This window comes from Cervus canadensis, chromosome 19, assembly GCF_019320065.1.
Source record: "Cervus canadensis isolate Bull #8, Minnesota chromosome 19, ASM1932006v1, whole genome shotgun sequence".
Lineage (NCBI taxonomy): Eukaryota > Metazoa > Chordata > Mammalia > Artiodactyla > Cervidae > Cervus > Cervus canadensis.
This window is the reverse complement of record NC_057404.1, coordinates 1,801,446-1,814,131: the sequence shown is the minus strand read 5'-3', so window position 1 is coordinate 1,814,131 and position 12,686 is coordinate 1,801,446. Positions and strand designations below refer to the sequence as shown.

At 34.1% G+C, this 12,686-nt stretch overlaps 1 protein-coding gene across 3 annotated transcripts in view; it reads right to left on the bottom strand.

The window, feature by feature from the left end:
- The window catches only part of GABRA2 (gamma-aminobutyric acid type A receptor subunit alpha2), a 140,289-nt gene that overhangs the window by 54,482 nt on the left and 73,121 nt on the right, over nucleotides 1-12,686 (bottom strand). For all 3 annotated transcript variants that reach the window (XM_043438453.1, XM_043438451.1, XM_043438452.1), the window contains 4 exons: nucleotides 11,198-11,418; nucleotides 8,756-8,838; nucleotides 4,076-4,219; nucleotides 2,913-3,065 (listed from right to left, as the gene is read on the bottom strand). In XM_043438453.1, the coding sequence (XP_043294388.1) occupies nucleotides 2,913-3,065; nucleotides 4,076-4,219; nucleotides 8,756-8,838; nucleotides 11,198-11,418 (601 nt within the window). The remainder of the gene's footprint in view (nucleotides 1-2,912; nucleotides 3,066-4,075; nucleotides 4,220-8,755; nucleotides 8,839-11,197; nucleotides 11,419-12,686) is intronic.

The following is a 12,686-nucleotide window of genomic DNA, read 5'->3' as shown; positions in this document are numbered from 1 at the left end:
AGATCCAACCAGTCCATCCTAAAGGAATCCAGTCCTGAATCTTCATTGGAAGGAGTGATGTTCAAGCTGAAACTCCAATACTTTGGCCATCTGAGGCAAAGAACTGACTCATTGGAAAACACCCTGATGCTGGGAAAGATTGAGGGCAGGAGGAGAAGGGCACGACAGAGGATGGGGTGGTTGGATGACATCACCGGCTCAATGAACATGAGTTTGAGTAAACTCTGGGAGTTGGTGCCAGACAGGGAGGGCTGGTGTCCATGGGGTCGCAAAGAGTCAGACACGACTGAGTGACTGCTCTGACTGACTGACTGACTGGTAGGTGAATCATATCCTACTGTAAGTATACACCATATTATGGTTATCCATTCATCTACAAAGGATATTTGAATTGTATCTTTTGATTATTAGGAATAATGTTGCTATAAACATCTGTGTACAAGTTTCTATATAAACATGCTTTCATTAATCTTAGGTAATACCTAGTGGTAAAACTGTTGTATCATATGTTAATTCATGTTCAACTTTTGAGGAACTGCCAAACAGTTGTCCACAGACGCTTTATCATTTTATACTCCCCCTGCAATTTACGAGGGGTTTCCATTTCTCTGCATTGTCACCAGTACTTAAGTCCCTTTTTTTCTTTTGGTTTATTCATTATTATGGCTATCCCTGTAGGTATTAATGTATTTTATTGTTGCTTTGATTTGCATTTCCTTAATGTACAATGATGTGCATTATTACTTGTGTTTGTTTGCCGTTTGTCTATTTTGTTTAGAAAAAAGTCCATTTGAGTTTTTTGTCCATTTTCTAAAATCAGGGTTTTGGTCATTTTGTTTTTGAGTTGTAAGAATTCCTTATTTATTCAGGATATTAAACCTTTATCAGATGTATGGTTTGCAATTTTTTCCTCCCAAATGTGAGTTGTCTTTTCACATTTTTGATGATGTTTGAGATACAAAAGTTTTCAGTCTTAGTGAAATTCAATTTATCTGTTTTTCTTTGTTACCCATGCTTTTGGTGTCAAATCTAAGAATCCACTGATAGTTTCAAATTCATAAAGATTTATCCTCCCTTTTCTTCTAATAGACCCTGTACTGTCTTCTAATAGTTTTACAGCTCCTCAGTTTTACATTAAAGCTTTATACCTGTTTAATTGTTGTGTCAAGGAGTGAGGTAGGACTCCATCTTCATTGCTTTGTACCTGGTGGTCATCCAGCTGTCCCAGCTCCATTTGGGAAAGAGGCTACTATGTCCCTACAGAAGGGTCTTGGCACCCCTCCTGAAAATCCATTAGCCATTGTTGTTTGCTTCTGGACTCAGTTTTACTCCATCGGTCTATATGTTCATCCTTACGACACTACCACACTGTTTTGATTAATGTAGCTTTGTACTAGGTTTTGAAGCTGGGTAGTATGAGTTCAGCAACTTTTTTCTTTATTGATACTGTTTTGGCTATTTGGAGCCATTTGCAATTTCACATGAATTTTAGGCTTGACATTTCTTCCCAAAAAAGCCATTGGATTTTTGACAGGTATTGAGTTGAATCTATAGATTGCTTTGGGGATAATTCTTATCTCAATGGTTGGTACTATCTTCCAAAAAAAACACATGAGATATCTTTCCATTTAGTTAGGTCTTCTTTAATTTATTTCAACAAAGTTTTATCGTTCTTAGTGGACAAGTTTTTACCTACTTGATCATGTTTATTTCTAGATATTTTATTATTTTGGACACAATTATAAATGAAATGATCTTTTAAATTATTCATTTATAATACTGAGACTAAAATTGATTTTTCACAATTGATAATAAGAATAGCTAACAATCACGTAGATGTAATAAATGCCAGGCATTGTTCTAAGAGCTTTACACATGTCCCTGGTCTCAAAACACTATAGTCTATAAGATGCAGCTACATTATATTAACATGGCCCACAAGGACATCTCATCTAGGCCTCAAACTACATTTCCATCTGTATGCATATCTACTGACACTGAAATAGCTCACAGTCACTGAATACACTACGCCCTTTCACACTGCTGTATTATTGCATACTTTATCCTTTTTTGACTAGGATTTTTGTCCCATCTCATTCGTCTGGGAATCTCCTACTTATCCTTCAAGACTTAGCTTGAATGTTAACTCAGCTACATAATCGGCCCTCTTAGGGAGGATCCATGCTGCTGTATATTTTTAAAGGTTTGCATGTGTCTCTTTTATAATGCTTTCGTCTTGTGTTGTCATTGACTTTCCTGCTTATGTGCTCTCCACCACAGCAGATTCTTAGCAAAGCCTTCCTAAATGAATGCGTGGACCAAATACACAAAGTGGCCTACTTTGTTACAAAATGTGCTCATCTTAATTCATATATCTAAAAAGCAGCAAATTCCCCTGCATGTTTTAAATCAAGAAACTTAATTTTGTTATTAAACATACTACTGATAGGGAATGAGGGATCTCTTTCTCTTTCTCCTCCCCTTCCTCCCTTATTCTCTCTCATTGAAGGTACTAAGGTCATCTTTGTTCATCTAAAAACTAACCCACCTCCAAAACAAAACAACAAATAAAGTAAATATAAAAGCTTAGAAATATGGTACTGTTGAACTTTATGTTAAAACCTCTAAGAATATTCTTCTTATACTAACATGAAATGAAGTGTTGATAAGGGAAATGATTTAACAGAAAGAAGACAGTGTATTTCAGATTTGAGAACTGTTTATATTCCCCGTCAAGAATGGGACACTGGCTCTGCATTTTACTTTCCTGAGCCTCAGTTTCCTCATCTATAAGGCAAAGCCTAATACTCCCTGCTCTGTACATGACAAACTACTGGGGTGAGGATCAAGAGACAGAATGCTTTTGAAAGTATGCCATGAAACAAAATGTGCTTGTGTGGTTAGTCACTCACCAAACACTGTTCTCGCGGGCACAGATTCTCTGTTAAGCCAGAACGACACTTGGGAGAGGATGACCGTCATGATGCAAGGCAGATATGTCTGAATCACAAAATACCCAATTTTTCTTTTCAAGTGGAAATGAGCTGTCATTACGGTATATTCACCTAGAAGAAAAATTTAAGAAGCTTAAGAAACTGTAGTAGTCAATAGTTTGAACATTTTCGAAATGGAAGGGATTAGAGAAAAATAGTCTCTGATTTAAAAATGCAAAGAATTCATCCCATATATGGCATGGAAAATATATAACATTAGAATGCCATTTAGCAGAGCAAGAGTATTTAAAAGAAAATTTTCATATGACCAAGGAATTTGCATGGTTTGCATACAGTGTGGTATTTGATTTTCTCTCTAGGTCATGCTTACTGACCAAAGGATAGAGGATTCATAAGTGCTCTCTGAACATACATTATCTTAGTTGCTCAGCTCCTCAACCTCTTTGGTACCAACCTCAAGCCTCTGCTTTGATTGTTTTCCAGTCTAGTCCTACTTAGGCTCTTTTTGGTATTGATCTCTGGCCACATCTCCACGACTGATCTTTTGGCCCAGAACTTAATCCTATCACCAATTCTGAATTTACCAATCTTAATGTCTTCTCTAATATACTGAGGTCAGTTCTGTCTGATCCTCATAGCTACCTTCCGTTCTGCTCTCGGGGTTTCTATCTGCCAGATGTGAGATCATGAGTTCATACAGCTGTGTGTTCTTAGGGAGAGTTTCAGCTTTCCTGCAGAGGCTAGCAGTAATTATTTATAAGCAAGCACTGAATAGTCATAAATTATCCAGGATAGGGAAAAAGAATTAGAAAATGAGGGAAACTGTAACACTGATGAAGGTAAAACTGGCTCGTCTCAAAAGACGCATTAGATCAGTATTTTTTTTAAACTTTAACACATATCTTGGAATCTCCTTAAAATCTTGTTAAAAAGCAGATCCTGACTTAGCAGGAGTCAGGCCTGAGCGTCTCAGTTTCTAAAAAGCTCCCAAGCACAGTCTATGCTGCTAGTTCTTAGACTTCAAGAGAAAAAGGTTTTAAGCAAACTGATACATGTCCAATGGCTTTAACCCATTAACTTTCTTAGGAATTAGCTTTACTTTAGACTCATTTTTTACCAACCTGTACTAGATTTAATTGTCTCCTTCCCAATTGATTGGCCCAGCAGATCATATTGATTTAACCTAGAGCCATCAGGAGCCACTTGTACAGAATCAGACGCATTGTAAGTCCAAATGTAAGTAACCTCTGAGGTTGTATATGCATCTGTAGGAAATCAGGTGAAAAAAATCTTTTTAAGCATTTTAATAAGAACCATCAATAATATCCCACATCAAAGGTTGTATATTTCATAGAATTATTGTTTACTATAAAACTGATGTTTACAGATCATGTTTTTAGGGTAAAAAAGTGTCTTTGAAATTTCAATAAGAAGGGTGTGAAGCAGATCAAGAGAGGCAACCATGACCATAAGAATATTTTCACTGCAACCACTTTGAGAGATAAAGATCGAATATCTCTTTAGAACCTGCAAAAATCACTGGACTCTGAGATGGTTAAAATGTCTTCCATATTCCCAAAGTAACAGATGAAGGCATTGCAGTAAACAGGTTACAAATACCCAAGGCCCATTTAATTAGTTAATTTAGAAACAGTCATTGCTCTTAAATAATAATTGTATTCCAAAATGACATTGTTCTCTGGACATAATGGTAACTTATTTCCATGTGAGAATAATAATGATATATATTATATTTAAAGTATTATCTTTGTAGTTTGTTTTATAGACTTTTCTTCAAAACTTTTACCTAGTTAAGAATTAAATGACTTAGCTATCATGATACAATGCATTTCATTAAAAGAATGAGAAATTTGCTGAATATGTAAACTAACGCAGAATGCTATAGTTTCATAAATTGAAAACACTTTAAAACATGTTCATTTTAAAATTAATTATTGCGCACAGATCTCACTGGACTACACTTGCTTAGCATCCTAAGTAAGCCGTATATTGGCAGGAGGAGACAGATCACGTACAGACCAGATATAACTTTCTGATTTATTTGGCCAAAGATGCAGGACTTATCAGAAGTGAGATGACTCTATAGCTTGAGAGCAAGCCGTGCATCTTGTCTCAGCACTTCTCTAGCCCTGGCATTTCCCTTGTGCCTGTATGTCCTGAGGGGGAACAGGCAGTTTCTCCACAGTTGAATAAGCAGACAATTCTGGCTGTCCTACTGACCTTCCAAAGAACTTCTCTGCACTTGTGCTCATGGGAATATTTAGAAATATTAGTTACTTCTGGTCCCTGAGCAAAACTCAGCATCACAGTCACATTTTCAATTGAGGGAGAGAAAGAACCAGCTGTCTCCAGCTGTCTGCCTCTAGGTCTTCAGGACACTGGAAAGCTCATTTACCTGCCACCTATACATTTTCTAGGTTAATACCATGGTTCTGGGGTGGTTCTGGCACTTACCTGGAACCAACATCTGTGACCACAAACCCATTCCCACTTAACCATCAGTTACAGTGAAGCTATTGCTGTGTCTTACTCACTGTGTGACCTTTCAGTGACATCCTACAATGTGTCCACTTTTCTGAATGTCACTAGTAAATGTTAATATCAGTGAAAGACATGCACACGCCTACATCCACAAGTAAACTGTAGTATATAAAATATTTTTCTGAAACAGCATTCTAAAAATATGTGCATTTGTATTATTTATATTTATATGTGTGTCATTGTTTATATATACATATATTTAATAGCAAATATCTTCCTATAGTTTGCATATGAATGAATTCAGTTACTCTAAAATCTAAATTTCTATTAAAAAATTTCAATTAATCATTGATGATTTTGTTGTTATATATAAGTAAGTAATCTTAGTAATGTGTATAACCAGCAATGCATTCTCAGATTATCAAGTGGCTTGTTTTGTTTTCCTCATGAGTACATATAATGACCTTCTCTTCAATAAAATTTCAAATGACACATAATTTAATAAACCGAAAAGACATCACACGCTCCACTTTATATCAGAAGACCTCAGAGTACTCAGCAGTTGTAGATCTTAATACTTATAAGGTTTTATTTTAAGCAATTATAATAATTCCACTTTTGAATTTTGATGTTTACCTTTAAACATAAATAAGAGAAAACGAAACTCTGCAAAATGGTGACATTTTTGAGAAACTAATAAGAGATCAGTGGGAGGGACTCTTTCTTACTCATAGCTGTACTTTTCACACCTGTCATATAAGGAAAACACTCTCGCTTCATTCTTGCTGGATTAATCAGGAAACTTATAACATTTTAATTTTGTTATTTACTACAATATGAAAGATGGAAATCTGGATGGAAGCTCAAGAATATGTTAAAATGACTGATCCTTCCCATAACTTTTATAAAAAGAAATCATTTCATTTGTTAGGTAGGAATATGTTTTTTAGATTTGGGGTCTGGTGAGAAAAGAGAGAACAGAAAGTTATGCAATGCAGATTTGAGGCATTTTCTGGTCCACAAACACACATGTAAACTCAGAAACTATTGTGATTTTTCAGTGAAGTATAAAAGGAGAAAAAGACAAATTTCTTTATAAATTGCATGTCTAGATTATGTTCCATTACATAATTTTACTTAATTTAAATCAATAACCCATTTTGAGTCCTAATCTGAATTAAAGAGGCATACTAACCAATTCTTAATATTTGATAACCCAAACAATACCAAAATCATTTTAATTATTAATTTTTATCCAAAAAAATTAAAATTTCTTCTGGGATGATGCCCAGAGTACTTTTAGACTTCCCTTCAGGAAGTTTTAGATCAAATTAAATAGCAAGGAATTGTATAAAGACATGAAGCAACAGCAAAAAGCAAAACAAAATTGAATTCAAAATTGTAAGTTAGTAGAAAAGATGCTTCTTTTATTTGAGGATAATGATAAAACTCCAGGAATTCCATCACGTGTGGGAGACAAGGAAATTTTTTTAAACAAATGAGAAGTAAATGATTAGAAGAAAAGGTCACGGCTCCTTCTGCCAAAATTTGTCTTGCCAACATTTTAAGTTTTGGGTTGGCCTGTTGGTCCATATACCATACTGCTGTCTATACAATTAATTCACTATGTCTCAAGTATGTACTATTGGCAAGGATAAATAAAATAATATGCAACTTTTTTTAACTCTATGTGTCAGAAAAAAATATAGAGAAAACTAAGTAAGCACAATTCAACAAAAAATGCCGAACAATAAGCTCTATATGTTGCTTGCAGCACTTCTAAATACAGAAAACCATAATCTCAAGTGCACAATATTACATTTCTCTGAGCATGCACTATAACACATTTTAAATGTTCATTTAAAATATTTTCGAGTGTATCAATTTCATATTCAGAATTGAGACATCACTTAGGTTTAGTGTCTTAATGGCATTAACTTGTCCACTGCAAAATCCTTTCCTTCTTAGATCACTACTGCATCTTCAATAAATACTTGCTTTGGTATCAAGGCTTTTCAGTTATCTATTTAATACAATTTATGCAATGCAAAGGATCTTTTCTGTGCTGTATATAATGTAGTTTTCTAGCTTAATACTTATTTGGAATAACATGATTGACTATCTTAAATAATTTTTGAAGAAGTGCTAGTACTGAAGTGATAGTTTCCATGACAGGAAACGAAGGCTTTGTAATTATACAAAGAGGAGATTCTCAAAGAAAATTGGGAACTGACACCTTTTGTAATATAGAACAAATAAGATTGAATTTATCATTCCATAAAACTATGATCATCAAAATAATAAGAGGGTTTTGCATTCGTATTGGCCATCATTCTTCCTTATTCTTCACTTGATACAGTCTGTGAGCAGAAGGTATATTATTTAGTCATGCATATTTTTAATCAGCTGAGAGAACTGCATTTCTATTCAAGAGTGAAAAGTCAGAAGCTGCTCAGAATGGACAAAGATGGAGTGCTAGAAAGAGCACGGTTTCTGAAAAGGTCAGGCTATGGGACTCTCACAAAAGAGAGAAGCTGCTTCGCCATTGTCCGGGAATTTATCCTGAACCTGCCCTGAATGCCTTGTGGGCCTAGGGAGATGATTTGACCTTCCCTCTTTTCAATTATTCTGGGAGAGCTAATGCTTCTGGTTGACATGTAAGATACAACCTCAGTGACCTAAACAACAGCCAAATGCACCGTGCCTTTTCTGAAATACTTTTTGTACACAGAAAGTGCCCACATGGAGCAATCTTGCTCCACTGACTCTTTCAAATTTATTTTAGAAAAAAATTCCCTCTATTATTAGAAAGTGGAAAGATAATTACAGAGATCCAGATTCTTTTTTCTTTTTTTTCACCTATTCTCTACTGCCATTTGTGTCAGGCTGATCACTAAACAACAGAATCTCTCCTTAACATTTTCACTCTCAGTTGAAAAAAACCCCACTTTATGTTGCATTTTTAATGTATTTGCACTTGAAAAAGGAGGTAAACGATAATAGTCCGGAACTTCAAGGAGTTCCCACTTTTTCATATGTATAAAAACATAGGGTGTTTTTTACTAGCAGTAAGGAAAATGACAATTAAACATGATAATTAAGATATAGTGATATTTGAGAATACAGGAGGGCTAGCCAATTGATTACTTGAGGGAAGTCAGTATATTTTTTGTTTCTACATCTTGTTAGAAAAGCATTAAGCATCCCATCGTATGAGAAGGAAGTACACAGTTAAGTTGTGATGCTGACCATCTTTGATTTTATTGACCCAAAACATGCACCTCCATCCCCATACTTACAGCTGCCAAATTTCAGAGGACATGAGTGGGCATCCATTGGAAAATCCTCCAAGTGCATTGGACATTCAGCTTGAACTGTAAGCCTAAAAGTCAAAATTTCACTCTTTGTTTAAGTAAATTGGCAAGCCAAGATAAATCACTCCTTATTGTTGTCAATAGAATTAATGATGAATGATGAGGTAGGATCCTCATCATGGCATCCTATTAAGCTAATTCCCATTTAAATATGCTTTTGTTATTTCACATTTAGGCAATCGTTCAGAAGATGTTAGCATCAATAAAATCTGAGCACAAGTAACAAAACCTAATTAAAAATACACTTTACTTAAGCATTTCATACTCTGTGGTTAGTTAAGAAAAAGTTATGTACATGTTTTTGAAGGTTAGTTTCCCATTAACTTTACTATTAACATCTGAAATCTTTAAAAAATGAAAAAAATCTCTATCATAAAAAGAAAGCTATTTTCTCCCAATGTTCCATCAATAACCATATAGCAAACCTGATGCAAGAATTCAACAATGCCTTGGGGAAGCACCCTTCAAAATTAATAAATTGTAAATGAATATTATATACTATATATAGATACACATGAAAGTGAACGTGTTAGTCGCTCAGTCGTGTCCTGCGCTTTGCAACCCCATGGACCGTAACCCACCAGGATCCTCTGTCCATGGAATTCTCCAGGCAAGAATACTGGAGTGGGTTACCATTTCCTCCTACAGGGGATTTTCCCAACCCAGAGATCGACTCCAGACCTCCTTCATTGCAGGTGGATTCTTTACCATCTGAGCCACCCAGGAAGCCCATAGATACATATATATGCTAGTCTCAACAAGATATCTCTAGGATATATATATGTATCTTTATTTATTTATATCTGTAAATACATACATATATATACATAAAAATATATATATTAGAAATATATTTTTGAGACTAGACTGTTAATCAAATTATGAACAGAAGTCCATAACTGTTGAATTATAAATGTTAAAGAAATATATTTTGTATTTTCATGATCACATTAAAGAGTAATCATAGCAAATTTATTATAAAGAAAATTATCGATTATTCCATTTTGCACAAAGGTAAAGTAGATAAAATAGGTACTAATTTGAAATTACAGATGAATCTCTTATGATGACCAAAACAAATGGGACCAACAATTAATTATAATGTATATACTTCTAAGAGCTTCCCAGGTGGCTCAGTGGTAAAGAATTTGCCTGTAAATGCAGGAAATGCAGGAGATGGGAGCTGAGTACAATCCCTAGGTTGGGAAGATCCCCTAGAGTAGGAAATGGCAACCCATTCTGGTATTCTTGCCTGGAAAATGTTGTGGACAGAAGAATCTGGGGCGGGGGATGGGCTACAGTCCACGGGGTCGCAAACAGTCAGACATGACTGAGAACAGAACAGCATATACTTTTAAGAGAGTATTTAAGTAGAACTCTATACAACTTTTTCCAAAATCCCAAATTTCCAATTTCTTTTCTTAATTCACAGGACTGATTAATGTGTAAAACCAAGCAGGATATGATATCTGCATTGCAAGATTCAACAAGCGAAGCAGAATGAATAGCTAGCTTCCATTTTAGACAATGGTCATTTAGTAATGAAAACTACAAAAAAAGTTTTTTCTTTAAAGATCAGGACTGCATATTGTCCCTTCTTAAATAACTTTCACAACTGAAATTTACCATTTAACATTTCACATGAAATAATAATACATCAAGTGCCTGGAATACATATCTGTCTATATATAATGCTGATGAAAGCTATTTATTTAGACAAAGTCTTTATCAAATTTTACATTTTAGATTATACATCATTTTATTAGATTTGTAATTGTTTTCCTTGTTACATAACATTTTAAAAGATTAATTTGTGAGAAGAGTTAAAATGGAATAGTTGCTAGAGTCAACAACTATATATTTCTTTAGATAATTTTTAAGACTGTATCATCTGAACTTGGAGTTACAAGGCATCTCTGAAGTTGTAAAAGTATTTTTTCTTTCCTAAGGAGAATCAAAATAGTAAGTGAAATTTGCTTAAAAAAAAGACTTAAAATTTTGAAGGAATAGTTCATGAGATATTAAAAACAAAACTTCATGCTAGTATAAATAAAATTTTAACCCATACTGTTAAAATTGTACTTAACTCCAATGTAGTATGAAAAGTACATTGACAAAAAAATAAATACATTTTTAACAGTTAAAGCAATTTTTAAGTTTTAACACACTAAAATGAGATTCAAACTCATAAATACTACCTTACCTTTACTTTTTAATATTCAAGCATTTACAAAACATATTCTGGTTATCTCAATAATCTGTTGTAAAGGTATTCAACTTGCTAGTACCTGACACCTAGTTTGGCTGGTTGGTTAACGCACAGACTCCTCAGTATTTAAAGGCGACGCATCAGATCTAAGCATGTACCTCATCGTGTACAGCAGGGTGCCGTCATCCTGGATTCGCAGAAGCTTATTTGGCATTGTCATATTGTGCGCCACCGACTTCTTCCCATTGTGGAAAAAGGTATCTGGAGTCCAGATTTTGCTGGCCATTAAATTGTTGAGTCGAAGGATGTTCATAGGACCTTTAAATTTTAATCGTTCATCTTTCCATTTTTGTCGAAAGAAAACATCTATTGTATATTCCTGAAATAGAAAATAGAATTTTTGAAAAATAATACCCATTTTAGACACAAGGATACTATAAAATTAGAAAAAAAGTAATAACATAGTTCAAAAACACAGAAAACTATTTTGAGAAGTGAATTTTGAAAAATCATTCCTTTATATTTATCAATAATTGTTGCCATTTACAAAAGGATAAAGTGTATATAGTCACACAATTAGTTACACACTATGAAAAGAAAATGAGAAATACTTTCTCTGACCTCTTTCAGTTGAATAAATTCTTAGTCAAACTGCATTACTGCATCGTATGGTTTAAAACTACTTGGAAAGGGGGCATGCTTGGGCAGAGTTTGGGTGGATTTGTACCAAATTACTTAATCACTTATCTCAAGAATGAATAAGCAGGCAGCCTGATTCTCAGTAGCCAAAAAAAAAAAAAAAAGAGGGAAAAACAGCAACTCTTAAACACACACACTGTCAGATCTAAATGACATTTTCTATTACCAAAGAAACTGTAAAATATCTTATTGCTTTTTTAACCCTAAAAAAATGATGAGATATCATATTGTTAATGAGAAATTGTTAGGAGATGATGATTTCAATAAAGTTTATTTTATGAGTTAGTTGTAATGAAAATACTTTGACAAGGTAATAGAATACTAAAAGTATGAATGTTTTGCAAACAAACACCCCTAGGTTACCTTTAAATATTCATACAGACCAACTATTGATCAATTCCTCTATTATCATTCTTCAATAGTTTAAGTTGATTTATTCAATCTGTCTCTCTCTCTTTCATCCTCTCTCTTTATCATTCCCCACCTCCCTTTTCTCATTCTCTCTCTGTCCTTCTTAGGATAAGAGAATGCATACATTTTAAATATGTACAATTCACAATTATGATCAATACTGACAATTTATTGGATATTAAAATTTTGGTCAATGTATGTTTGTGCAAACATTTTCATGATAAATAACTAAAATGCTCAGTTACACCCCTGAGACTGGAAATTCAGAAACTGTCCTTTGAGCACAAAGCCACAGTCATCACATGTTTGAAAATAAACACCTTAGCAATTGGCAATTTCACTCAACTAAAATTGTCTGTTTAGAAAAAGACATTAAAAAGGTCACATATTTATGACAATATCAAATCATTTGTACAAACCTCACTTAAGTAAATGATTCTGAACAATTCCTCAAAAATTGAATGGATGAAGATAAGCAGTCAGCCACAGGTAATGATATACGGACAGAAGTAAAGAGTGACTCTGGGTCCTAAACCT